Source organism: Gossypium hirsutum, chromosome D05 (genome assembly GCF_007990345.1).
Source record: "Gossypium hirsutum isolate 1008001.06 chromosome D05, Gossypium_hirsutum_v2.1, whole genome shotgun sequence".
NCBI lineage: Eukaryota > Viridiplantae > Streptophyta > Magnoliopsida > Malvales > Malvaceae > Gossypium > Gossypium hirsutum.
In genome coordinates, this window is record NC_053441.1 from 65,785,607 (window position 1) to 65,813,363 (window position 27,757).

The following is a 27,757-nucleotide window of genomic DNA, read 5'->3' on the forward strand; positions in this document are numbered from 1 at the left end:
ATTTGCGTCATACCACTTAGTGTATGGAGGTAACATAGGTTTTAGGTAAAATGGAGATGCCACATGTGCATCGAATAAGTTCTGGTACAATTCACTATACATCATTGGGATGGGTGTGAATTGAAGTCTCTTTATATTTGGCCTTAGATTGGATTCCTGTTTCGAAGAACCTTGTTGATTAGCGGTTACTGCTCTTGCTTGTCCCGCCGTGATTGATTTAGAATGGTCTTTGTTAAACATGCTTGTATTGTTTATCTCGTGCTCCTTCTTTTTTGGTACTGACCTTTTAGTGCTTTCTCCTACTTCTATATTGCCACATCTTATGGCGTTCTCTATCATTTCTCCAGACATCGAGTGGGTTTGGAAATGAAAGATGGAATGAGGTCTCATCAAGCAATATTCAATAGAAAGGCCTGAAGGAGCAAGGAAGTTTTGTAAGTTCCACGTAGAAGAAGGCCATGACATCCAAAAATACACCGAGTTCGAAACCATAGTGCAAAACTTAATGGATAACAAAGAGTTAGAGTTTTATTAAGAGATCAAGGGACTAGAAGAGGGAGAAGTTTGTGCTTCAGAGGAAGGATCTACGGGGAAAACCCAAAAGGCTAATCACCTAGTGGTGATTATTTCAAAGCCAATAAGCAGAGAATCTGGAATACAAATAGCGCCAAATGTCATAATCCAAAAACCTGTATCATTTCCTTATAAGGATAGCAAAAATGTTCTTTTGAATTACAACTACAATGTGACAATCCCAGGAAATGAGAGCTTGGTAAACGCTTCAAAAGAGAATGAAGGATTCTATACACGAAGTGGAAAATGCTATGATCCGACGAATGCAAGAGTGGAATCTGGAAAAGGAAAAGCCTTAGCAGTTGAGCTGAGAAAAGCAAAAACAGACAATTGAATCGCATGTCAATTAGCCAATAACTGAAAATGAGGCTAGAGAATTTCTGAAATTCTTAAAATATAGCGAGTACAGCGTGGTAAAATAATTACATAAGCAACCGGCTCATATCTCGGTACTTGAGTTGCTTTTAAGTTCAGAGATACATCGTAATGCGTTGATTAAGGCGCTAAATGAAATTTATGTCGCTAACGATATCTTAGTGAATAAGTTGGACCATTTGGTTAACAATATCAGTGCCGACAATTTTATTTTCTTTAATGATGATGAAATACAGCCAAGAGGAAGAGGAGCTACCAAAGCCTTACATATCATTACTCACTGCGGGGAATATACGTTACCGGGTGTGCTAATTGATAATGGATCAGCCTTGAATATTTTACCCCTATCCACCTTAAATAGGTTACCGGTGGATAGCTCTCACATGAAATCATGCCAGAATATAGTGAGAGCATTTGATGGTACCGAAAGGAGGGTGATGAGGAGAATAAAAATACCACTCTTGATTTGCCCGAATACGTACGAGGTGAATTTTCTAGTGATGGATATTAAGCCTTCGTATAATTGCTTGTTGGAAAGACCCTGGATTTATTCAGTAGGAGCGGTGCCTTTATCACTGCACCAAAAGTTGAAATTGGTAACAGAAGGCTGATTAATTACGATTAACGCTGAGGAAGACATCATTGCATCGGTAACCAGCAACGTACCAATTTGGGAACGGATGATTATGCAATCGAATGTTTATTTCGGTCCTTAAAATTCGTAAATGCGACCTTTGTCGTTGAGGGAAAAAAGATCCCGATGCCCAGCATATCTAGAGCCACGAGGATGGGACTGCAAATGACAGTTGGGAAAGGAGCTATGCCTGGAAGAGGACTGGGAAAATGCCTTTACAAAAGGATAGAGGCACCAATGGTGAAGGATAAACGAGACCACTTTGGTTTATGATTTAAGCCAAATGTTAAGCAAAGAATGAAAGAGTCAGAGAAAAGATAAGAGAGGAGGAAGGCGCATTTGAATGGAGAAGAAGTTGATTGGAAACCTATGACTTTCCCCACATATCCAGGACCTTCGTATCAGGGTGAACCATGTATTCTAGACTGAGGACTCCAAGAAAGAAGACCACGGAGGAAATGTTAGGAACACTGAACATCAATGCCATATTGGAAGAAGAATCTGAAGAAGGAAGCACATCAAGCATCTGTCCCTTTGAACCTGGGAGTGTTTTAAATAATTGGACTGCTGAAGAAATGCCTGAAGTGTTTAGAGCTTTTCCAGAGTAATATTCAAAACATACTAATTGTTTTAAGCCTAGAGAAAATGGAAACTTTTTTGTGAAATGAAATGAGCTTATATTTGAACATTTTAACTTCAATGAAATATATCTTTGCAATTTCTTTTTGAGTATATATTCTTTTAAGATTCTTTTAAGATTCTTTTCATTCTTTCATACGAATAGTCATTTTGTATGCTTTTATTCCAAATCATTCATTCATCAATTCATGATCATACTATAAATAGGAATTCTTAAATTCATACGTTCCTTGTATATTCTTGGTACCTATAACAGGTCTCAAGATATCAATGGCATGAGTGACTTTATTATGGACTTAGAAAATCCTTTTGAAAGAGATATGTGTTTAAAGGAAGCTCAAGATTTTGAAGATAACTTAGATTGCAACCTATCTTCGGAATTGTTGACGATGATAGAGCAGGAAGAACAAACAAATCATACCTCACGAGAAAACGGTGGAGACGGTGATCCTAAAAGAGGGAAAGGCGGTGAAGATTGACACATGCATAGCTGAAGAAGTAAAACAAGATCTTATTAAGTTGCTTCGAGAGTTCAAAGATGTCTTCGCATGGTCATAACAAGATATGCCTGAGTTAAGTATTGATATTATAGTTCACCATCTTCCTATGAAGAAAGATTGCAGACCCATTCAGCAAAAACTCTGAAGAATGAGGCCTGATGCTGTATTAAAAATAAAAGAGGAGGTGTAAAAGCAATTCGATGCTGGATTCTTACAAGTAGTTAAATACTCCGAATGGGTAGCCAACATCGTACCTGTCCCTAAGAAAGATGTGAAAGTACGAATGTGTGTAGATTATAGAGATTTAAATAAGGCTAGCCCAAAAGATGATTTTCCTTTGCCACACATCGACGCCTTGGTAGATAACACAGCAGGGCATTCACTATTTTCTTTCATGGATGGTTTCTTTGGGTATAACCAAATTAATATACATCTTGAAGATATGAAAAAAACTACATTCATAACCTTATGGGGGACCTTTTGTTATAAAGTGATGCCATTTGGGTTGAAAAATGAAGCCTATTCAGATCAGCATTCATGAGGCTCCAGCCTATTGTTACAACATTGACGATGAAGAGGAAAAGGATGATCACCCCTAGTATCATGACATATTGCGATATGTAAAGAGTCGTGAGTACCCCGCCCGTGCGACGGAAAATGATAAGAGAACATTAAGGAGATTAGCAATTGATTATGTTTTATATGGGGAGATTTTGTATAAAAAGGGAAAAGATTAAGTATTGTTGATATGTATGGATGCTGTCAAGGCTAAGAAAATTTTGGAAGAAATGCATGAAGGTATCTGTGGAACGCATGCCAACGGCTTCACGATGGCCAGACAAATTATAAGATTTGGGTACTATTGATCCACCATGGAAGGGGATTGCATTAGTTGCGCCAAAAGGTGCCATAAATGCCAAATTTATAGTGACAAAATAAATACGCCACCTTTACCCCTTCACGTTATGGTTTCTCTATGGCCGTTCTCCATGTGGAGAATGGATGCCATCGGGCCAATATCTCCAAAGGCTTCTAATGGGCATCGTTTTATCTTTGTGGTTATTGATTACTTCACTAAATGGGTAGAGACTGCTTCATATGCTAATGTCACGAAGTCAGCAGCTAGCAAGTTTCTGAAAAAAGAGATTATATGTCAGTACGGGATGCTTGAAAGGATCATATCTGATAATGCGCTGAACTTGAACAAAACTTAATAGCGGAAGTTTGTAGTCAGTTCAAGATCAGACATCATAATTCGTCACCGTACCGTCCAAAAATGAATGGTGCCGTGAAAACAACTAACAAAAATATCAAGAAAATTATAGGGGAAATGACTGAAACTTACAAAGATTGGCACGAGAAATTACCTTTCGCTCTCCTGGCATATCGTACCTCTGTTAGAACCTCTAATGGGGCAACACCGTTTTCCTTAGTCTATTGGACGTAGGTAGTTTTACTCATAAAAGTGAAAATCCTTTCTCTCCAAGTATTAGCTAAATTAAAGTTAGATGAGACCGAATAGATTCAATCTCGATATGATCAACTAAACTTGATAGAAGAAAAGAGGTTAAAAGCTATTCGTCAGGGTCAGATGTATTTGAAACGAATGATGCGAGCCTATAACAAGAAAGTTCGTCCCAGAGAATTTCACGAAGGGGGCTTAGTTTTAAAAAAGATTCTTCCTCTACAAAAGGATTTTAGAAGAAAATGGATGCCAAATTGGAAAGGCCCTTATGTGATAAAGAAGGCCTTTTCTGGAGGAGCTTTAATCTTGATCGAGATAGTTGGTAAAAGCCTGCCAAATCCTGTAAACTCAGATTCAGTTAAGAAATATTTTACTTGAAGAAAGAGGATCAAAGTGAAAACCTGTAAAAAGCACTTTAAAGTTAAAAAAAAAAAGAGAGGCCAATGTGAAAACTCATAAAGGGCGCCTTGAGACCAAACGGGATTTGAGTTGAAAACTTAAAAAAGGCAGCTCAAATTTTGATAAAGGCATGAGGTGAACGAAATAGTTTAAACTTTTGTCAAGATCTAGGGCATGAGATGGTCTCGCTATACCTGAATCAACAAGAAAGAGTAGTCAACATCTTGGGGCATCAACAAAGTACTGTAGATTCCCTAAACGCATATTAAATTCAGAATGGTTTTTAGAAAGCTTATGCAGGAAGCTCGTGCTGCGATATCTGAGGCACCTGTCATCATCTTATCTATTTTGAATCTTGGCAAAATTTATTGTCTTGATTAATGTATTTGTTTCAAGTTTTGCTCCTAATAAAATTCCATCTTGTTTATTATCTTTTTTCATTTTATCTTAACAAAATTTGCTCTCTTGATTAACTTATTCATTTCGAGATTTGTTCTAAATAATATTTTGTTTGTCTATTGTGATAATCTTTTTCAAACATTTGAAATAACAATTAATAGACTGAATGTTCAAACAAAAGGAGTTTTGTATATTACTCTAGAAATTTCTAAATAATGAAGGAATCTGAAACAGGACCATTGTTTAGAACACACCAAATTTAAAGTGTCTAAAAGGGAAAAGTCTAAGTCAGGACTATCCTTTCAAACTTTGTTGTCGAAACAAAATGACAAGATGTCATATTGGTGACAAAGCTTCCATGAACAAAGAATGAATGAATGATAAGAAGAGGTTTCTCAGAAGAGAAAATTTTGCAATTATGCGTAAAATTTTGGCGCGACACCCTGAAAATAGTGTGGGTAAAAGGATGGTTTTGAATTTTATGTCCTAAATTACGATGGGCTTAACCTTGAAAATCTCGAGTTAAACTTTGAAGATTATAGTGGGGGCAATCCGACCAAGTAAGAGATGAGCATTATCAACCGAACAAGATAGCATTCGGACGCCTTAGCAATAAAGCCTTATTGAGCAATGGGCAATAACAACTCAAACATTGAAAGATCATTTTCATTTTGCATTCATGCATACACATTTAGCCAGGATATTTTGATTCATTTCGATCATGATCACTAAGCATAAATAGGTTCATATAGGTCATGTTCCCTAAAGAACAGATCAATGAAGATGGCAGGTCTTGCCTTCCTGAGTTGACAGTGAAGCAGATCGAAGAAACTATACATTGCAATTTAAAAGATTGAAGCTACAACGGCGAATCTTACTTCTCAGGCGATGCAGCGGAATAGATTGAAGCTACGACGACGAATCTTGCTTCCCCAACATTGCAATTTAAAAAATTAAAGCCACAACGGCGAATCTTACTTCCCAGACGATGCAGCAGAACAGATTAAAGCTACGGCGGTGAATCTTGCTTCCCCAACATTACAATTTAAAAGATTGAAGCCACAACGGCGAATCTTACTTCCTAGGCGATGCAGCAGAACAGATTGAAGCTACAACGACAAATCTTCCTTCCCCGACATTACAGTCAAATAGATTGAAGCTATAACAGTGAATCTCACCTCCCTGGCGGTACAGTGGAACAGATTGAAGTTACGATGACGAATCTTGCTTTTCCGACATTGTAACTAAAAGATTGAAGCTGCAACAGCGAATCTTATTTCCTCGACGAGACCGAGCAAAAATTAGTCTTTTTTAGTCTTTGCTCTGTTATCGTTACACGACAATGAGCAAAGAGGGATAGCTGTACAAGCCCAATTTTAAACCCAAGCCCAAGAACCCAAAACAACCTAAACCTACCCAAGACCCAACTAACCCTTAACCCAAACAAAAACAAAACCCAAACCCAAGGCCCAATTACAAACCCTACCCAACTACCCAAACCCACCTAGACCTTAAGTCAAGAATATTAATATTCTTCCATGGAAGTTTGCTCAACTTCTGTCAATGAATTGTGAGATAAATTTAAGTAACTCAAAGAGTCACACGCCACTTCTTACAGCCATTGTGGAATCTTCCCTTCAATCCTATTGTTAGAAAGGTCCAAAGTTTTCAACTTTTTTAACCCTTTCAAAAATGGGGGAATTGGCTGACATTATTTGAGCTTAAGGATAGGTTGTTTAGTGAAAGGTCAAGATATTCGAGATTTGGGAGATTTGAGAACATTCCAAACTCTATAACACCACTGAGATTATTTGAGTATAAAAGGAGCCAGGTAAGGTTGAGAAATTGGAATATTGAAGATGGAAGATGACCTTGGAGTTTATTATTCCCTAACACTATCATTCTAGTGATTTAGATTGGAATTCTTTGATGTGTCCACTAAATTGATTTTGAGAGAGATATACTTCCATTGAGGAGGAAGCATTATACAACCATGACAGAAGTTTTTCATTGGGTAAAATGTTAGATAAGTCTAAATATATTAGATTAGGGAAAGCAGCTACCTCATCTGGAATGGGACCTTCTAAAGAATTTTCAGCTATTCTCAAGTGTTCAAGTTGTGTTAGGTTTACAATTGACAATGGAACTTGTCCACTCAATTGGTTCCATGACAAGTCTAAATATATGAGCCACAAGAGGTTCCCCAATGATCTCGAAATTGATCCCTGTAAATTGGAATTAGAGAGAGACAAATATTTCAAGACATGCAGGTTGTCAATCAAATCAATCAATTTCGTAAAGGACATCCATGACAGATCCAAATGTTCAAGATTACTGCTCTGATAGAACTTCAGAAGATCAAGACTAAGGTTTCGGTTGTATCCTAAGTTGAGCAAATTGAGGTTTGGCGAATGAAGAATGTTTCTTGAGAATTTTCCTTGCAAATCACAACCACCAGGACTAAGAGACTTTATAGAAGAGGATAGATTCATGAAAATATTAGGATTAATAGAAGGCATGATAATTCTATCAAGAAAAAGATGTCTCACCTCAATTAGGTTGTGAACAAGTCCCTCCAAAGTATTTTTGTTAGGTGTTAATTGGTCAGAAAAAACATTATGAGAGAGATCAAGTGAAACCAATTTCAAAATCCATGCCGTCATTCTTTTTCTTAGTTGTCAATGCTTACTGCTACTGTGGTCCCATTGAGGCAAAATGCTGGGAAATGTTTGAGCCTTTTACCACATGTCCATGCAGTGCCTGCTCACACAAGATCTGAACTTTGTTCAGACAAGTTCCTCAAAAGATAGTCCTGTAATATGCAACATATGAATCAGTGTCAGAAAAGGCCAAAGAAAGAGTACGGAACTGAACTAGTAGAAAATCAAGATAATATACCATATTATCCAGTGCTGGGGCTTTCAGAGCACTAATCTCACTCATTGCACAATCAGGAAACAGAAAGCTAGCAGCATGCCATGTTTCAATGACTGTCACTGAGTTTTATTAAAAAAAAATTGTAAATTTCAGAGATATTTGACATGGTGTTTATTTTCCAAGGAAACATGAATTCCAAAGATCAACGACTCCACTGAGTTTGTCGCTTCAATAAAAAATGGTAAGAACAACAAGACCAGTTAACAATAATCAATAATAACATTTTCTACAACACTAAAAATGACTCGTAGGGATTATAAATTTGAGGGGGAAATGTATGAACAATGGGATCAATTACAACTTACAAGCATGTGATAACTAGCAGACATAACTCATACAAGACCTAGATGTATTATTGAACTCTTATATAAAAGACAACTGAAGATGCAAAGCTTAATTGTTAAGCTTTTCTGATGCTTGATAAGCATAGTTTTAGTTCAGTTCCGAGATCAATGCATGCTATTGCGATTTATTATCTTTGATGCCAAGGAAATTACAGAATTCAAAGACCAAAAGGTTCGATTACATACTAGATCATGGCTGTAAACCAATCTACAACCTCTCTCCTCGACCTCCATTTGAAACCAGCATGATTTGAATTCTCAGCCGCATATACCCTCACAAACTCCTCAGCAACAACATAAAACATCTGCCTAATACTCCTTTGAGAACCGATAACTGCACAGACAGATTCACTGGTGGAATCCTTCAAGAAATATTGAACCACACAATTACCACACTCCTGTGAAATAAACTCCTCCTGCCACTCGAAACAATGACCATTTCCAGACATTTTGATAGACAATACACAATTTGCTTCACTACTTACTCACATAGCTAAAAGATGTCTAATGAAACTGGCAAAGGGTTCTTCCAAAATGGTACATTAGCTGCCAAAAAGACAACCACCATACATTCATTCATTCAGTAAACAGCTTCAATATGGCAATAAGCTATTATCTTAAAAATGCTTTTTCTACCACAGAAGAATAAGAACTAGGCATCTCAGAAAATTTGCTAAATTAATGACTTTGCTCCCTTCAAAATAAACAAATGATTAACTGCATTAACCCCAAAGAGGTCACCATCAACCTCCAGTTAAACTTTCAAGGAATAATAATAAACAATAGAAGGAAACAAGGGGGGGGAAAAAACTAACCAGAACTCAGTAAAAACTGAGCCTTGAAGATCTGCAGGTAGTAAGAGAGAAACCCCATGACGACTAAAGTCCAAGCTTGAAAGAACCAAAAGGAAGCATCATATGGCTATGACTCACTGGACCAAAAGAATCACCAATGAATAAAGGAAAACAGGCACTTTCCTTTATACCTAAACATACAACATTTAGCCTCAAAACAAGATCCTCTTTGGCAAAAAATCAGGTTTTCACAAAGGGTTTAAGAAAGAGGGTGAAAGTTAAAGAACTTGTCTTTGTTTTGATTTGTGGAACACGAGATAGTGAAGGAAAATAGAGGTGAGGAAATAAGATGGAGTAAGTGGTGAAAAAGGAGAGCCTAAAAGAGGCATTTTTGAAGGGTAGTCTAGAAGCTGCAGAGGCTTTGGCATACAGCAGCTGATAGTGAGAGAAGACAAACCAGAAACGTAAGTACGGCGACGACAAAAATAAAGTTAAAAAAATTTTAAGAATGGATGAAATAACATTTTGTAGCTTAGAGAATTGGGACGAAGTCCACTAGTCTGATGCCCATAGATCCATACCTGGGATTTTCTATTTGGGCTAACTTTCTAACTTCTCCCACTAGTCTTGAAACTTTGCAGATTTTTTCAATTTGATCTGATTTGTAAGATAACATATCACTTTGAGATTGGAAAAAAAAATTTTAATTTTTTAAAATTAAAGAAAAAATAAAGAAACTAAATTTCAAGCATGCAAAGTACAAAAGAAAGAACTGTATTTATAAAAGATGAGTTACTTCACTCAGATTGGAGTACACTTAAACAAGTTTATTCTTGTAGAGAAAGAAACTGAATTTTGATTTCATTTGCTGTGGCAAAATTTTTAATTTCAACAACAGTATAACATATTGAAAGCCTGCCTACATCTCGGCAGAAAAATTTACAAATTCTTTCATCAGACAATTTAAATGATGCAGTGCTAAGATTCATCAATGTATGATCTTTTTATCATAAAATGGCTGTTTTACTGGAAAACTTGATATGTATTGTCTTTCACATTCTTCTGTGCTGAATGGCCTCCGAAAACTGCAATCATCAACTATAGATAACCCATTCCTCAGCGCCGCCAAAGCCGACCTTGTTGTTTCTGTTCTTGAACTCGCCTGTGTCATCAAAGGCAGTGAACATTTATCAATGTTATAAAAATGGCACATCGAAGTCAGATTTTACTTGACAATGCACAAATGTAAGAAGATAATTCACCTTTGATACTCTTTAGAACGCTCGAGAAACTCTTTCGCGATATCTTTTCTTTCATATGATTGCAATACTTGTCTGATATCAGCCGGACTATTGCGGGCTACATCTGTGAACAAATCAAAACAAATGGTACTATAATCAACAAATGAATATAGGAACATAAAATTTGAACAAAGGCGATGTGCAGAGGAAAAAGCAACAACATAAGACTTACATTCAAGAAACGGAATAAGGTCTAAAAGTGCGGTATCATCAGTCTCGAGCTTATATGGCTTAATAGGGACACAATTTTCTGGTTGAAGGCTAGAATCAAATGCATGAGCACTCACATATAAAATCTTGGTTGGATCCCTGTTTAGCTTTGAAAGATCCTGCCAACAGGAACTATTTGTTAACAATAAGACTTCTTTTTAAGGAGCAGCTTGTAAAGGCACTGTCTCATAGATTAATACGCATAGTATTGTAGAAACTAAGGAGGCGAAAACCAAAAGCAAAATGTTTTGAAGGGAAGAGATTGACTATGACATGGTAAAAGTATTATGGAGGCCCCTGTGTTAGGAGTTAGATTGCATTTTGCCCCCTTTACTCAAAAACTGGATAAATTAGTCCCTGTATGTTAGATTAAAGAGTAAACTAGACTTTCTGTTAAAAACTTCATCCATTGCTATTGTTAAAAACTGGTGCAGTTGATAAAATAACCAAACAGTTACACCTAATGTGTCACGTATACCTCATGCTAATGTACAAAGACCAATTTTTATCAGTAAAAATGGATGGAACTTGCAACAGAAAGGCTGGTTTGCTTTTTAATCTAATGTACAGGGATTAATTTGCCCATTTTTTTAGTAGAGGGGGTGAAATGCAATACGACTCCTAGTATAAGGCCTCCATGGTACTTTTACCACTATAACATACTCTATAATGCTTGCCATCCTGATATTTAGTAGCACCCCTTGATAGCCTATATCGTATACAATGGTTAGTGTCCAACCTTTCACAAACAGGATCAACATACTGCATAGCCAAAAACAAACTAATTATGAACTTGCAGGCAACAACGGTTATGATATACTTGTGTATTTAAAATGGTAGCCACAATGAAAAATATCAAATTACCATATTCATCTGGTCAGAATAGACAACAATTTCATAGAACTTTGCTAGATGTTCCAGAAAGGCATCAACACCAGGTCTTTTGAAGGTACGCCAGCCTCTCTCTCGCTTTGCCAATCAAAGAGGGAACGTGTTAGATATCGTAAACGTGTAATGGAAAATAATTTTAAGTCAAATTCTTACCTTCCAGTCTGTATAAAGTAATGTCTCGTTCAGATCTAGGACAAGAGTGAAAACATGCTGTTCTAGAGGATGCAAATCAGGAAGAAGCTTATCCGAAGTCGGTTCAGTATATTCCTGAAAATACGAGATAAAATTATGAGAACAAAACAAAAGATAGGCCGACAATAATAGAAAACCGGAAACAAGAGAAAGAAGAACACTCCTCACCAGCAAATGTTCTTCCACTAACCTCCTGAGATCCAGATAAGATTCAAGTGCTTTAGCCGGAACTGAAATGTTACAAGCAAAGAAACCAGGAATAAATTGGGTTCGAACCAGAGCATGTAAACAAATCAATCATTGACCAACATGATAGACAGCAACCAGCACCAACGGAATTTTCTTTTCTGTCTCAACAAATCCATTTATAATAAAGCAGCCCGAATTTCTAAAGGAATATTTTGGTAAAAGTACCATGGAGGCCTCTAAGAGATGAATTGCATTTTGACCCCTCTACTCAAAAAATTGGCAAATTAGTCCCTATATGTTGGATCAAAAAGTAAATTGGTCCTTCTAGTAAAAACTCTTCGATTATTCTGTCAACCATGCTAGTTTTTATCAGTAGAAAAAAACAAAATTTTTAACAGAAAGGACAATTTTGCTTTTTGATCTAATATACAATGACTAATTTGCCCATTTTCTTAGTAGAGGGGGCAAAATGCAATCTAACACCTAATACAGTAGCTTCCAAGGTTTTTTTACCGGAATATCTCCGGGCACTAGACAATGCAAACTGAATGCCCTGTTATGCAAATATTGTGCTAGTAATTAGGTTGACATACAGAACAAAGACTTTAGAGATAATTGTAACCATGAACAAACAAAGAAGCAATAAGAGAGAGAAACACAATAAGGTCCTCACCTGTCATTGCAGCAGAGTAAAGCAAGCCTCCATATTTCTGAAAAAGATATGGAAAAAAAAAAAAACTGTTACTTTCATATCTAATTTCTTCATAGTATTAGGACAAACTAAACAATGGATATATCACATTATTAAGACTTAGCTAAGGTACCGCAGATATACATTCAAATGATCAATCATTTAAAAAAAAATTACACCTAAACCAGTTATATGTCTAAAGCCAATTGCACATTATATCAATCAAACAACTAAAATAAATAGAGAAAATCCTTTAAAATAATCAATTTCTAAACAAAATCAAACTCACATCAATTGCAGAAGCATCTTCACTAGGAGCATAACTCGCTGCCGCCCGCAATGCCTTTGCTTTATGATCTACTTCCTCACATGAACACTCTGCAAATCATATTAAATTCTTTTTTTAAAACCACTTTTAATCATATAAAAAAAAAACCCAAAATCACAAATGATCCGATCTTTTTAAAAGGGGAAAAAGAAAACTTACTATAAGAGAGATAACCAGCATAGCCAGTAGTTCCAGTAACACCTGCAATGAGTCCGTACTTGACAAAGCTCCAAATTTTCCCTCCCGAAACCTGTGGGGCAACTTTCGGCGCCGGAGGAGGAGGTGTCGACTGATCGGAGAGAATGGATTGTGAAGAAGGTATTGTTCCTTTAGAAGGATCCGAAGAAGAAGAAACCACTCCTGAACATAAACCCCTTTGAGAAATACTCTTTGAACTGAAATTATTTGAAATTGTTCGCGATCTAAGAACAATGGAAGACATTTTTATTAGAGTTTTTGATTTGGCTTTTTTTTTTTTGATTGATGGAGATTTTAAACTAATTAGGGTTTAGGGTTTTAGAAATCGAAAGTGGGCGATGAAATCAAAATGTTGAATTTAAGAGGAGTGTTTGGAAGTTGGAGTTGAACTATTCTACCTAGAGTCTAGAATGGAGATTGTGGAATTCGTTGCTTGGTATTTGACTTTGTTTTTCTTTTGGGTAAACTACAGATTTAGTCACTTACATATAGTTAAATTATAGTTTAGTCACTAACTTTTAAAAGGTTTGATATGGTCACTATAGTTATCGATCTGTTATATTTTGATCACTAAGCCATTAACAGTGTAGTAATAAGTTGACTTGGTACGTTATATCATCATTTTAAACAAAAATTTTAAGTCAAATTGCACATAAGTAATCCCTATATATTTTATAACATTTTAATTTTTTTTCTTCTTTCTTTTATTTCTTTATTTCTTTTGTTACCTTGTTCTTCACTTCCAAAATTATCAAAGGAAACATCATAAAAGTATGTTTTTGTGAACTTCTCAACTTTCTTTTACTAAATTATTACAATACCTTAGTGTCTTATATTTATGCCATGTCTGAAGCTGCTTTTGGGATCATGATATCTTCCTTGTCCTAGCAAAGAAGATACCGGAGGAAAGGATACTCACTTCATATGTGCATATGAACAAGCAATAGGTGTAGTAAATAGAGTTGGTAGCTAGTTACTATTATTAGAAACTCATGTCGAACGTTACATTTGATATTCTAGAGGAGCTGATCGACCCAACCACACTCACATAAAAAGCAACAAATATAATCAATAATACCAACAGTACAAGCATGGTGTTATTGCAAGCATAACGGTGTCAGACTATAATATAGTAGTTTACAATGAAACATTTTAACAAGTATTCCAAGGACCGTTCTTTCCATAAGGATTCATAAGGGAAAGCATTAATCGATTACCTCATGTATAAGGTAATTTACTAATCTAATTTACTCAAGTATTATTAGTGCAAGTCGAATGAAAATCATAAAGAAAGTATACTAGCTTAGCAATCAAACAAATTAACCTAATTTCCCTTTTTCTTGTCTTAGACTATGCAAATAATCAAGGTGATGGTCGATTAGTCAACTAACTATTTATGAAGCTAATATGCATATCCTGGTTACATTTATTGTCACTCTTAAGTAGGAATCTTCTCTCTGTCTCACCCTAACATAAGAATTACCTCCTAGGATCTTCTCTCAGTCTCGCCTAGGTAACAGGTCACCTTTCGGTCTCATCATTTGGCGCAATTGTATCAAAATTCTACATGATATAATCTCCTCTAGATCTCATCTATCTAAATCCTCCACTAGAGAAGTTAATTGTAATGTACTAAGCAATTTGATACAATTGAACAAGCAAATAATCGAGATCATGCATATCAACTTAGATTAGCAATTAGTATCACAATCAACCATCAAGAAGGTTTAGAACAACATAAATTTCAAAATGCAAGCAACCATTCTAACATTCAATCGATAAAAGATGAATAAGAACAAAAGATAGAAATGCTCATTCATGGAGAATAATCCAATTCAAAGCTAAAACTTTCTTGATCTCTATTTACATAGCCTTCAACAAGAAAAAATGAAAAAGCTACAGCAAAACTATCTCTCTCTACTCTATTCTCACATAATTTTAATGTAACATAAAATGTGTATTGCATGACATCTAAAAATATTGTAGAGAAATGGTTTATATAGCAATGAACCAAAAGATCTTTGTACCCTTACTAAAATCCACTTAATAAAGGCTAAAAACACAAAAATGCCACTAGTAATCGTTTCAGATCTGGATCTACATAGCCAACGCCGTGACCTCCACTTTCGCGATGTTGCGGCACTGACAAACGTCTTCTCCCCAAGAATGGCTCCAACATCGCAATCTCATCACAAGTCCATTGTGACTTAGCAACCCGATATTGCAACTTTGAGTCCTCTCTTGCGACATGATTAACTATCGAGTCCTTCTCCTATGTTCATGTTGCATGATGTCATGACCCTAGAAAGCTCAATCTCACAACTTGATTCACTATTCAGCCACTTCAATCATTTAAAACTGATTAAGCGTCATTTGCTACTAAAACCCAAAATGACATGAGAACACTAGATTAAGCACGAAAATAAGATAAAATTTAAATTCGACGCACAAATTATTAAGTACATAGAAAGACTCGAAAACACACTATATGAAACAATCATATTGACATACATCAAATTGCCACTCCACATAAGCCTAAAGGTTTAATTAACCCTACAAGAGTCTTTGAAAAAGTTCACTCTAACACAAAGCCTAAAGGTTCCTTAATAGCATGCATCATAGCACTCATAGACTAAGTAAGCCTTTTCTGGGCTTTGTTTATCATGTTAAGTTTCACAATCGAATATGGGTTGCTGTTTCCTAAAATAATTATTTGAACTTAAGCCTACTCATTTGTCACATTTTTTTTAAAGTTACTCCACCTTACTCTATAGAAAAACTTTACCCTCTTTCCAATATTTTTTTCCTTGGACTGCTCCACCTCTAGACTAAGATTCACACTATCCACCACCTTGGCCATTTTCCATATTTCTTCATTAACTTATCATTGAACTCTCTAACTTTCTTTTAAGATTCCTCAAGGGGTTTACCTTTTTTTTTTTCTTCGAGTCTTTTAGTACAATTATATACTATTTGCCTACAACTAAATGTTGTAGCTAAAAGGGCCATTGCAAGCAACATTTGAAGGGATCTACTAATTTCACTCAAGTAGCAATTTCTCAATTTCAATCACTTTCTTACCCACATTAACTAAGAGTCCTTCAGTGTAATATGTCTAAATTTTTTCGATCTTGTAAATCGCGTAATTTTAAAAAATATATAAAAAACTAATAAATTTCTAAGAATGTGTATCGAGTTAATTGTATGATATTGTTGGAATAAAATAGATATAAAAAATTAATAGTAAAGTTTAGCATGAAATGTTAAGAATAGAGTAAGGACTAAATTGCTAAGGATTAAAAAATTGAGGGACTAAAGGATAATTATAGTATTTATAAAAAAATTATTAGACCATGATTACAGTATAAAAATGTGATGAAGATGTAGGACAAGTGGTCGAGTTTGATTGGTTATTGAGTTAATCATTTCAAAGGGAAAGGAAATGGAAATGGAAAGGAAATTAGGCCTTTCCATGGGACAAACGGTTAAGTAGAAAGGAAAAGAAAAAACAAAAAGTTTCCTAAGAAAAATTCACATTTCTCGAGTTTAGATTCGAATCTTAACTTCGTATTTGATCTTTTTAAATTTTGATATATTTTATATGAACTTATTTAGCATTAATTTATTATATTTATACATGTAATTAGAATTATATGAAAATTATTATAATTGATTATCGAATTATTTGATATCATAAAATGAAATAATCTACATTGCTCCAATAATATAATGTAATGTTAAGTATTCGAATTTAATGACTAAATTTTAGTAAATAATGAAAAATACAAAACATTTGAGTAAAATTATAGATTTAAAAACTGAGTTTAAATAAAAGATAAAGTCTATTTTTTAAATGGATCGTGTTTCATGTATATTTTTTCAGTTAGGCCCTATCTTAATCTATTTAAATTTTTTCTCTCCTATTGTTATTTTGTTGCTGTTTAGCTATTATTTTACTATTATATTCTTATTATTTTAGAGACATTTACTTGCTAAATTGTAACTGTTTTAATGTTATTTAAATATAAAATTTTTCTTTAATATAATTTCAATCTGTTGAGAAACATTTATTTTAATGTTTTTAGTGTATTTAATGTGGGTCGGACTCAAATTTAGTATTTTTTTATCTGGGATAAAATTTTAAACTCATTTTTTAAAATTAAATCAGACCCAAACTTAAAAAACAAACCTAAAATTGTATACTATCCCAACCCATTATAATGCCTAATAAAAGAAAATTACTAAGCATCACAAACTATGCCAACACATTATGTCCCTCTCGTTAGACTACCTCCCAAATTAAGAGTTCACCCTGCTACAACACATTGTATGTATCCTTTATCAACACCTCTCTCTTCTAAGTTTAGCATATGAATCATGGCTAAATCACATCAAGATTTGCCACTAGGGCTGTATAGCAGGATCACAAGTCCTTCAATCTTAGCCAATACACATGCAGATAGTTTATCATGATTCAACCATCAATTTCCTTGGTAAAACATCTATTTAGGAGACTTGCATCTGGCTACATACTTCACCGTTGAACCACACCTCTTTTAGAACCTTTCATTTCCTCTCCAAGCTGTTTAAAACCACCACAAGTGGCTTTAAAATAGAGATGGAGTCAAGGGGAAGTCAAAAAAAATTTGAGGAAATCATAATTAAATTGTATATTTTTATGATAATAAAAATGTAAATTCATTATCTTAATAGTCTATATATTTATAACTTTTAAAAGATTAATTCAAATTTTTATTATTTTTGGAAGAACCAAAATGTAATTTTATTATAATCATCTTTTTTTTCCTTATAATACACTTCAGCATACTCAAATTCACGTCTTTCTTTATTATCAATAATGTCCATATTAATCCAATCGGGACTAATCCTCGATAAAAATCAAAATTTTAAATTTTTAAATGTTGGAGGGAAGGTTTTAAATTTTGTCCTTGATCCAATATTGATGAAGATGAAATGGATGGGGATGACTTAATAAATGTGTGTTTCAACCTCATTAATGAATAAGAATCATAGCCGCAAACTTTTTTCAAAGCATTGAATGCAAACCCATCGAATGTGGTGTTCATGATTCATCCATGCAGCGCTTTAGACGGTGACAAGTCTTATTTTAATATAATTGTAATAACTAAATTTATTTTTATTGATTAAGAATTTTAACTAAAAATATTTTTTAAAAATTAAATTAAATGATAAATGATTGTGTGAAGTACATCTTGTTTAAGGTTAAATTGTAGTTACAATACTTCTATTATGTTTAAATTTTAGAGTATATATACTTTAATTTGACATGATTCGGTTCCTCTAATCAGTGGCGAAGCTAAGGTCTGGCAGCCTCAAATGAAAAATTTTCCATTTAAGCTCATTTTTAATTTATAAATTAGTAATAGTAAAATTACACTTTGACTCTCTAATTGATAAAAATTTGATTTAATCCTTTAAAAATTATAAAGATATAAGGTATTAAAATAGTGAAATTAAATTTTTACTATACAATTTAATTCCGCCCCTACCTCTACTTTTATAACATCATTAGTTAGGCCAATAGTTGACACCCTTAATTATTTCGGTATGCTTAAGCTAGACTTTTTCTTAAAAATATTACAACTTATCATGTCAAGTGTGTGTGTTAGAAATGTGATTTAAATCAAATTTTGCATTAGCATGTCAATTAAAATGGTTAGGGATGTTAACTGTTTGGACTAACTAGTGTCATTGTAAAAGTAGAAGACCAAATTATGTCAAATTAAGACATAAAAGACTAAATCCCAAATGTGAGCATAATAAGATATCAAAATTATAATCTATCCATTATCTTATAATAATGACCAAAAGAAAGGGAAAAAAGGATGGGTATGTTCATGAATCGGTAAAAGTACTATAGCAATCATTGTACTATACCCCGGTTTGCATTTTGTTTCTACTGAAAATTTGGCAAATTAGTCCTTATATGTAAAACATCAAAATAACCATTTATCGATAAAATTTTAATAGAGAGACTATTTTACTCATTCATCTAATGTATAAGAATCAATTTGTCCATTTTTTAGTAGAGTGATCAAACCCAATATGAAGTACAGTACAAGGACTGCTATGATACTTCTACCGTCATGAATCTCTTTTATAATGATTAATCTATACTATTATTTAAAGCTTCGACTTAACTAAGTTGATGTCACCCTCAATTGGTTTCCAACTCAATTATGAAATTAATAAAAACTCGATATTTTTATAAAGCAACAAATAATTTAAGAGTATTTTGTCTTTTTAGATAGAGATAAATCTCAAAACTATATATAAAGTATGGTTTAATGTGCAATTGTATACATTAAATTTTGATTTGATCCAGTTCTTGTAAATTATTAATACAATTATTGATATAAACATAATTTTATGTTTATATATTGCATACGTAAATAATTATCTTTATCCAATATAAAAATAAATTGATGTGTTTATTTCTTTAAATGTATATGATTAAATTAAAATTAAAGTTTCAAATATACATTTGAACTACAATTAGACTTTCACGTGTATAATTATATCAAATTAAAATTTATGTATATAATTACACATTAAATCAAAGTTCATGTATAATTTTAAAATTTATCCCTTTTAAACACAATTTAGAAAAACACATCCACATGACAGAATTTAAACTAAAAACCTCAAAATCTTTCTTATTCCAGTTTTACCATTTCAACAAAAGTTATAATTAATTTTCATATAAATTATTTCTATAAATTTCCTATATAATTTCTTTTACCCACGTCGTGAATTTCGCATAATATAATATACATGGTAGGTACCTTTTATGACATTTATTAGCAATCTTTTTTTTTATTTGTCAAGGTTAGAGGCGAGTATTTAATCGAGTTAAGTCGAATCAAATCGAGTAAAAAAATTTTGAGTTAATCGAGTTCTCGAGTCCTATTTTATCATCCTAACTCAATTTGAATTTATTTTTGAATCAAGTCAAGTGAAATGAAATTCGAATCGAATCATGTGAAATTATTCGAGTTAAATTAAAAAATTTAAACATGTCAAAAAATATATTATTACAGTATAAATAATTCCATGTTAGAGCACATAAATTTGAAATCATATATATTTAATTTTTTTTCAACAAATAAATTTGAATCATTAATTAGATCCCAAAATTATTATTTTAGAAAATTTTTAAAATTTTAGCTTTTTTATTTTTTTAGAAAATTTTAAAATTTTTAAATATAAATTTTGACATTTTTATAAATATTTTAAAATTTAAAAATTATTGTAATTTTTAAAAAATATTTTGAATTTTTTTTTGTTGAGCCAATTTGCTTATTTTCGAAGTTGGTAGGGACAAAAAGGGTATTTGAATTTTAAAATTTGAATAACTCAAATAATTTGCATAACTGAATAATTCGATTCGGTTAACTCAAAATTCAAAATTATTTTCAATTTTTTCGAATCGAATCGAGTTTTGCTCACCCCTACTCAAGGTAGTTATTAAAGGGAACCCAGTAACTAATCTTCAACATTATGTAGACCCATTAAGGTTTAAATGGTGACCACGAGTTTTAAAGGTGCTTCATACCCAATGTGAGGACTGAACTCTCAATCACTGGTTAAAATAGCAGAAACCCTTGCCATCCAACCTAACTCTCGTGATTATTTATTAGCAATCCATAAATCTTAAAATCAAAATAATAATAATAATAAACCCACTAAACCCTTTAATTTATAACATAAATTATAAATTATTCATTTATTAAGTTTTAATTTTCCATTTATATATTTAAGGAATTATAATTACTCATATCTAATTGTACTTTGATACACTTAATCTTACGCAATTACTTTATAAAGACAAAACCCTGAATAGCATTGATTACTTAAAATGCTAAAATAAGGTGCACATTTTTAAAGATCAAAAGCGACATAAAACTACCACATTAATGCAAACCATGGACGTGGCCTTCATATCAGCCAATACATACAATTTATTAAGTTTTAATTTTCCATTTATCACATATATATCTCTGCAGCTTGATTGTCTTGTTAGCTATAAACTTAACCTGTTAATTAAACTTTAATTCATTTTTTTTTAATTCCATCATTACTACCATTAGATATAATTTCATGAAGGAGATTTGCTTTTTCTTGATTGCTTTAGGAGAGTTGTAATATGGATTTTTTTGTAGGAAAACAATTGAAGTCATTCAAGAAGACATAAACAGCTGCAACTGTGTAAGAGTTTAACATTGAGAATAGATCCTTACACGTTATTGAAATACCATACTAAAGATAAAGACATATAGCTAAACATTAGACACGCTATAAATATATATATATGAAAATACAACAGAAATGCTTGAAAATACAACAGAAATGCTTGAACATCATTTGCTCTGCCTAGATCCTTCTTCCCCCATTGCTGCGATTCCCTGTCATTGGCTTTCTTCTCCGCCTCTTCTCAATATGATCTTCAACCAAACTCACAATCCACTTTGGCTTACCATTTTGGAAAACAACATATCCCACGCCCAATCCTAACACCACTCCACATCCATAACCCAACAACACTACTTTCCACCCAAAATCAATGTTTGATTTTAATCCACCTTCTTCTGATAAGTTTGAAGGTGGTGGTTGCTCATTATTGTTGCAATCACTTGACAATGGAAAACCATGTAATCCTTTGTTCCCTTCATAGGAAGTATTTCCAAAGGTATTGAATTGTTTTCCTTGAGGGATGCACCCAACCAATTCATTCATTGAAAGGTTTAACATAGAAAGAGCCGTTAAATTTAGCAGTTCTCTTGGAATCCATCCAACCAGTTTGTTTGAAGAGAGGTCTAGCCATTCAAGGTTGGTCAAACTCCCTATTGATGTGGGAATGTAACCATTAAGGTTATTATGAGAAAGGTTTAGCCCTTTGAGTGATCCAAGCTTTCCAATAACCTTGGGAATCTCTCCATCGAACTTATTATTTGAGAGATCAATGATTGCCCACATGACGAAAATTTTATTCAATGCTATATCTTGTCCTTTCATCACAATTCCAATGGAATAGCTATAAAAGCCACCACTACCATTAACATCTTGCACACCCATGTATGTCATCGTACTTGCATCCTTAGAGAGATTTATGATAGCCTTGAAGCTGTTGATGTATCTCCCAGGTAGGGGTCCAGAAAAATAATTACTTGAAAGGTCAAAAATTTGGATTTTAGAGAAACAAGGGCTAGACTTGGAGCTATGGTCATGCAAGGAACCATGCATTTGATTTGACTTTAGTACAAGAACTTGTAGCCGTGGAAGACTTCCCAACCAATGAGGAAATGTATCATTGATCTTGTTGTTCCCAAGATCTAGCACTTCCAAAGACCTACAATTGAGGATGGATGGTGACAAAGGCCCTTCAAATTGATTTCCATTTAAGTTGAGATAACTCAATTGACATCCCTTTGCAAATGTTGGAAGAATCATTCCATAAAACTTGTTCTTCTTTAGATTCAAAAATTCAAGGGTGTTGCTCAAATTTCCAAAACATTGTGGAATAGTTCCAATCAATTTATTGTGGGACAAGTCAAGAACTTGGAGAGCACTCACATTGCATATCAAAGAAGAGATCTCTCCACCTAAACTATTGTTTGAGATCAAGAACACATTGATTGTCGAAGATGGAATTGGAAGATTTCCATGGATCAAATTGGAGCTTAAGTCAAGAATATTAATATTCTTCCATGGCAGTTGCTCAACTTCTGTCAATGAGTTGTGAGATAAATTTAAGTAACTCAAAGAGTCACAAGTCACCTCTTGCAGCCATTGTGGAATCTTTCCTTCAATTCTATTGTTAGAAAGGTCTAAAGCTTTCAACTTTTTTGACCCTTTCAAAAATGGGGGGAATTGGCTGACATTATTTGAGCTTAAGGATAGGCTGTTTTGTGAAAGGTCAAGATATTCAAGATTTGGGAGATTTGAGAACATGCTAAACTCTATAACACCACTGAGATTATTTGAGTATAAAAGGAGCCAGGTAAGATTGAGAGATTGGAATATTGAAGATGGAAGAGGACCTTGGAGTTTATTATTCCCTAACACTATCATTTCTAGTGATTTGGATTGGAATTCTTTGATGTGTCCACTGAATTGATTTTGAGAGAGATATATTTCCATTAAGGAGGAAGCAGTATACAACCATGACGGAAGTTTTCCATTTAGTAAATTGTTAGATAAGTCTAAAGATATTAGATTAGGGAAAGCAGCTACCTCATCTGGAATGGGACCTTCTAAAGAATTTTCAGCTATTCTCAAGTGTTGAAGCTGTGTCAGGTTTAGAATTGACAATGGAACTTGTCCACTCAATTGGTTCCAGGACAAGTCTAAATAAGTGAGTTGCAAGAGGTTCCCCAATGATCTCGAAATTGATCCCCGTAAATTGGAATGAGACAGATCCAAATATTTCAAGGCATGTAGGTTATCAATCGAATCAATCAATTTTGTAAAGGACATCCATGACAGATCCAAATGTTCAAGATTACTGCTCTGATTGAACTTCAGAAGATCAAGACTAAGGTTTCGGTTGTATCCTAAGTTGAGCAAATTGAGATTTGGCGAATGAAGAATGTTACTTGGGAATTTTCCTTGCAAATCACAACCACCAAGACTGAGAGACTTTATAGAAGAGGATAGATTCATGAAAACATTAGGATTAATAGAAGGCATGATAATTCTATCAAGAAAAAGATGTCTCACCTCAGTTAGGTTGTGAACAAGTCCCTCCAAAATATTTTTGTCAAGTGTTAATTGGTCAAAAAACACATTATGAGAGAGATCAAGTGAAACCAATTTTGACAAGTGGGAGATTTGGGATGGGACTTTTCCTGCAAATAACGTTTCTGAGATGTTAAGATACACCAGCCTTGTAAACTGACCAAACTCAAAGGGCATCTTGGAATAATTAAAATCATTGTAGGCAAGGTTGAGTTTTTGAATATAAGGAAGAAGGAAAAGAGTACTATTGGAAGGGAAGTTGCCATACAACCAACTGCAACTCAAGTCAAGGGCAATGACATGAGCATTTAGGTGATCACAAGTGACCCCATCCCATGAGCAGCAATCTGTACCCTCTTTCCATGAATTTGTCTTAGGATAAGATTTAAGGCCAGCAATATCATCACAAAGAAGAGAAGTAAACTCTGTTTTGATGATGGAAAATGAGTTCTTGAAATGGATCAATGCAGTAGCTTCGTGATGAGAGCACAAGTGTGTTACTGAAGAGGCAGAAAGATGAGGGAAGAAGAAAAATAGGTAAAGGAAGTGATAGGATGTGAGTAAGGAGGCCATGTTATGTTTTCAAATAAGGTTAACATGGTATGAATTATGAGAACCCTATTTATAGGTAGAACAAAACCGATAGAAACTAAGAATTTTAATGGTATAGTCCATTGATAAGGAAGATTCTAAGAAATTTTATGGAAATTGTGGGTAACCATCATGTTTTTATTTCTGATGGAGAAAAGCTAAAAGTGTGAAGAAGACCAAAACTGTCAATGTCACCCAAACCTAATCTACAAGTCGCCACAATGTCAGTAATTCCCCACACACACAAAAAGACATAATTTTGTCCCCACATATCCAAAGCAGGAAAAGAAGCTCAAAGTTTCAGAGTAAATAACACTTGAATGATTGTATTATAGAAAACACGTCAATGATATACAATCCCTTATCACTTGTCTTCTATATATTCAAAGTTTACTGCTTGAAAATTCAAACCATGTGTATCCTATATATGCTGAACAGTGGTATCTAACAAACATATTTTCCACAAGACTAGAAAATGTGTATGCCATTACTTGCAAGAAAACTACCAGTGAAATTGCATTTCTAATTCATCCATAGGCTTTAAATTCAAACAATAAAAACGAAAAAGAACAGGAAACTTCTAAGAAAGAAATTTTATTACATCAATTTTCCAGTTAAGATTAAATTTGAAAAAAAAAAAAAGGGCATGTCCATTTTTATTTTTTAAAAGTAAAGGATTATAACTCAGCCAAATAAAAAAGTCAGAATGCAAAGCACACAATCAACAAGCAGAAAAACCAACAACATTGAAAACAAAAGGCAATAACAGATCATGCACCGCACCAGGCCCAGAAAACCAAATTGCATCGTTGTAGTGTCATTTATATTATCAAGTCATGATATCCATATTACTTTCCCACTAATTAATTCAGTTCAATATGCATAATTTGAATTAATGGCCTAAATTTTAAACTTTGAAGAAACATAAGGCAACTGAATGAAAATTAATAACCTCCATCACCAGAGCTGCCCGCGCTTGTCTTCGTACATGTCCTCCAAGTAAGCAAGATAATTATTTTCTCCTTTAGAGATCATGAAGATCAAAAATTGAACCTAAACATCAGGAAAATATGTCAGTGGACATTACAGTCAGAAAAAACAGATGATAAAGTACAGCATCCAAAACCCATGCCATCATTCTTTTTCTTAGATGTCAATGCTTACTGCTACTGAGGTCCCATTGAGGCAAAATGCTGGGAAATGTTTGAGCCTTTTACCACATGTTCATGCAGTGCCTGCTCACGCAATATCTGAACTTTGTTCAGTCAAGTTCCTCAAAAGATAGCCCTGTAATATGCAACATAGGAATCAGTGTCAGAAAAGGCCAAGGAAAGAGTAAGGAACTGAACTAGTAGAAAATCAAAATAGTATACCATATTATCCAGTGCTTGGGCTTTCCAAGCACTAATCTCAATCATTTCACAATCAGGAAGCGCAAAGCTAGCAGCGTGTCATGTTTCAGTGACTCTGTCACAGAAAGTTCTATAAGAAAATGTAAATTTCAGAGATGTTTGACATGGTGTTTACTTTCCAAGGAAACATGAATTCCAAAGATCAACTACTCTGCCAAGTTTGTTGCTTCAATAAAAAATGGTAAGAACAACAAGACCAGTCAACAATAATCGATAATAACATTTTCTATAACACTAAAAATGACTTGTAGGGATTATAAATTTGAGGGGGAAATGGATGAACAATGAGATCAAGTTACAACGTACAAGCATGTGATAACTAGCAGACATAACTCATACAAGACCTAGATGTATTATTGAACTCTTATATAAAAGACAACTGAAGATGCAAAGCTTAATTTTTAAGCTTTTCTGACGCTTGATAAGCATAGTTTTAGTTCAGTTCCTAAGTCTAAACTGCTTTGCTATGGTATTATTTTTGTAAGTACATTGAGACCGATGCATGCTATTGCGATTTATCATCTTTGAAGCCAAGAAAATGACAGAATTCAAAGACCAAAGGTTCGATTACATACTAGATCGGTCTCCCTGAAACTACTGCTTTGAGAGCATGGATGTAAGCCAATCAACAACCTCTCCTCAACCTCGATTTGAAACCAGCATGAATTGAATTCTCAGCACCATATACCCTCACAAACTCCTCTGCAACAACATAAAACATATGCCTAACACTCCTCTGAGAACTGATAACTGCACAGACAGATTCACCGATGGAATCCTTAAAGAAATATTGAACCATATGATTACCGCGCTCCTGTGAAATAAACTCCTCCATCCACTCGAAACAATGACCATTTCCAGACATTTTGATATACAATACGCAATCTGCTTCACTACTTGTTCACATAGCTAAAAGATGTCCGATGAAACTGGCAAGGGGTTCTTCTAAAATCGTACATTAGCTGCCAAAAAGACAACCACCATACATTCATTCATTCAGTAAACAGCTTCAATATGGAAATAAGCTATTATCTTAAAAATGCTCTTTCTACCACAGAAGAATAAGAACTAGGCATCTCAGAAAACTTGCTAAATTAATGACTTTGCCCACTTCAAAATGAACAAATGATTAACTGCATTAACCCCAAAGAGGTCACCATCAATCTCCAGTTGAACTTTCAAGGAATAATAATAAACAAAAGAAGGAAATTAGGAAAAAGAAAAACTAACCAGAACTCAGTAAAAGCTGATCCGTGAAGATCTGCAGTTAGTAAGAGATAAACCTCATGACTAAAGTCCAAGCTTGAAAGAACCAAAAGGGAGCAAATATGGCTACGACTCACTAAACCAAGAGAATCACCAATTAATAAAGGAAAATGAGTACTTTCCTTTAAACCTAAACATACAATATTTAGCCTCAAAACAAGATCCTCTTTGGGAAAAATTCAGGTTTTCACAAAAGGTGAAAGTTAAAGAATTTGTCTTTGTTTTGATGTGTGGAACACGAGATAGTGAAGGAAAATAAAGGTGAGGAAATAAGATGGAGTAAGTGGTGCAAAAAGGAGAGCCTAAAAGAGACATTTTTGAAGGGTAGTTTAGAAGTTGCAGAGGCTTTGGCATACAGCAGCTGATAATGAGAGAAGACAAACCAGAAATGTAAGTAAGACGACCACAAAAATAAAGTTGAAAAATTTTTAAGAATTGATGAAATAACATTTTGTAGCTTAGCAAATTGGGACGAAGTCCACCAGTCCGACGCCCATAGAACCATACCTGGGATTTTCCATTTGGGATAACTTTCTAACTTCTCCCACTTATTCCTTGAAGTTTTTTTTTTCGCATTAGTCTTGAAACATTGCAGATTTTTTCAATTACATTGCAAATTTTTTCAATTTTTGAATTCCATTAAACTTTGA

The 27,757-nt window shown here is 33.9% G+C and overlaps 2 protein-coding genes and 1 long non-coding RNA gene across 7 annotated transcripts; all 3 read right to left on the reverse strand.

Moving 5' to 3' along the window:
* Positions 1-1,487: 1,487 nt before the first annotated feature.
* On the reverse strand, positions 1,488-9,602 carry LOC107921366 (uncharacterized). 3 transcript variants are annotated; one of them, XR_001691039.2, is made up of 5 exons: positions 9,081-9,602; positions 8,452-8,811; positions 7,883-7,980; positions 7,534-7,796; positions 1,488-7,209 (listed from the first exon to the last, which is right to left on the reverse strand). It is a non-coding gene; the product is annotated as an uncharacterized lncRNA (long non-coding RNA). The 3 variants fall into 3 exon arrangements; XR_005913231.1 differs by lacking the exon at positions 1,488-7,209 and adding an exon at positions 7,256-7,421; XR_001691038.2 differs by lacking the exon at positions 1,488-7,209 and having other exon boundaries at positions 7,256-7,796; positions 9,081-9,597.
* A 310-nt stretch (positions 9,603-9,912) lies between these two features.
* On the reverse strand, positions 9,913-13,466 carry LOC107921098 (mitochondrial import inner membrane translocase subunit TIM50). The gene is made up of 10 exons (XM_016850966.2): positions 13,021-13,466; positions 12,823-12,911; positions 12,516-12,552; positions 11,822-11,883; positions 11,615-11,728; positions 11,435-11,539; positions 11,234-11,332; positions 10,533-10,689; positions 10,322-10,424; positions 9,913-10,221 (listed from the first exon to the last, which is right to left on the reverse strand). The coding sequence occupies exons 1-10, from the start codon at positions 13,301-13,303 to the stop codon at positions 10,176-10,178; spliced, it is 1,095 nt and encodes a 364-aa protein (XP_016706455.1). The 5' UTR covers positions 13,304-13,466; the 3' UTR covers positions 9,913-10,175.
* A 7,820-nt stretch (positions 13,467-21,286) lies between these two features.
* Positions 21,287-27,616, reverse strand: LOC107921282 (receptor-like protein 7). Of its 3 annotated transcripts, none has more exons than XM_041092564.1 (6): positions 27,072-27,616; positions 26,649-26,803; positions 26,417-26,543; positions 25,803-25,896; positions 25,594-25,716; positions 21,287-25,482 (listed from the first exon to the last, which is right to left on the reverse strand). In XM_041092564.1, exon 6 carries the CDS (start codon positions 24,409-24,411, stop codon positions 21,475-21,477), a length of 2,937 nt encoding a protein of 978 aa, XP_040948498.1. In that variant the 5' UTR covers positions 24,412-25,482; positions 25,594-25,716; positions 25,803-25,896; positions 26,417-26,543; positions 26,649-26,803; positions 27,072-27,616; the 3' UTR covers positions 21,287-21,474. The 3 variants fall into 3 exon arrangements, with proteins under 3 accessions (XP_040948498.1, XP_016706643.1, XP_016706642.1); XM_016851154.2 differs by having other exon boundaries at positions 25,803-25,911; XM_016851153.2 differs by having other exon boundaries at positions 26,417-26,803.
* Positions 27,617-27,757: the final 141 nt, after the last annotated feature.

What these genes read in the sequence shown, in the direction of transcription:
- LOC107921098 (XM_016850966.2), bottom strand. Translation starts at nt 13,303, where the DNA reads ATGTCTTCCATTGTTCTTAGATCGCGAACAATTTCAAATAATTTCAGT. An exon ending in TAGTGGAAGAACATTTGCTG is followed by an intron (nt 11,729 to 11,821) that starts GTGAGGAGTGTT and finishes TCGTATTTTCAG; the next exon opens with GAATATACTGAACCGACTTC. An exon ending in TACTTTATACAGACTGGAAG is followed by an intron (nt 11,540 to 11,614) that starts GTAAGAATTTGA and finishes TGATTGGCAAAG; the next exon opens with CGAGAGAGAGGCTGGCGTAC.
- LOC107921282 (XM_041092564.1), bottom strand. Translation starts at nt 24,411, where the DNA reads ATGGCCTCCTTACTCACATCCTATCACTTCCTTTACCTATTTTTCTTC.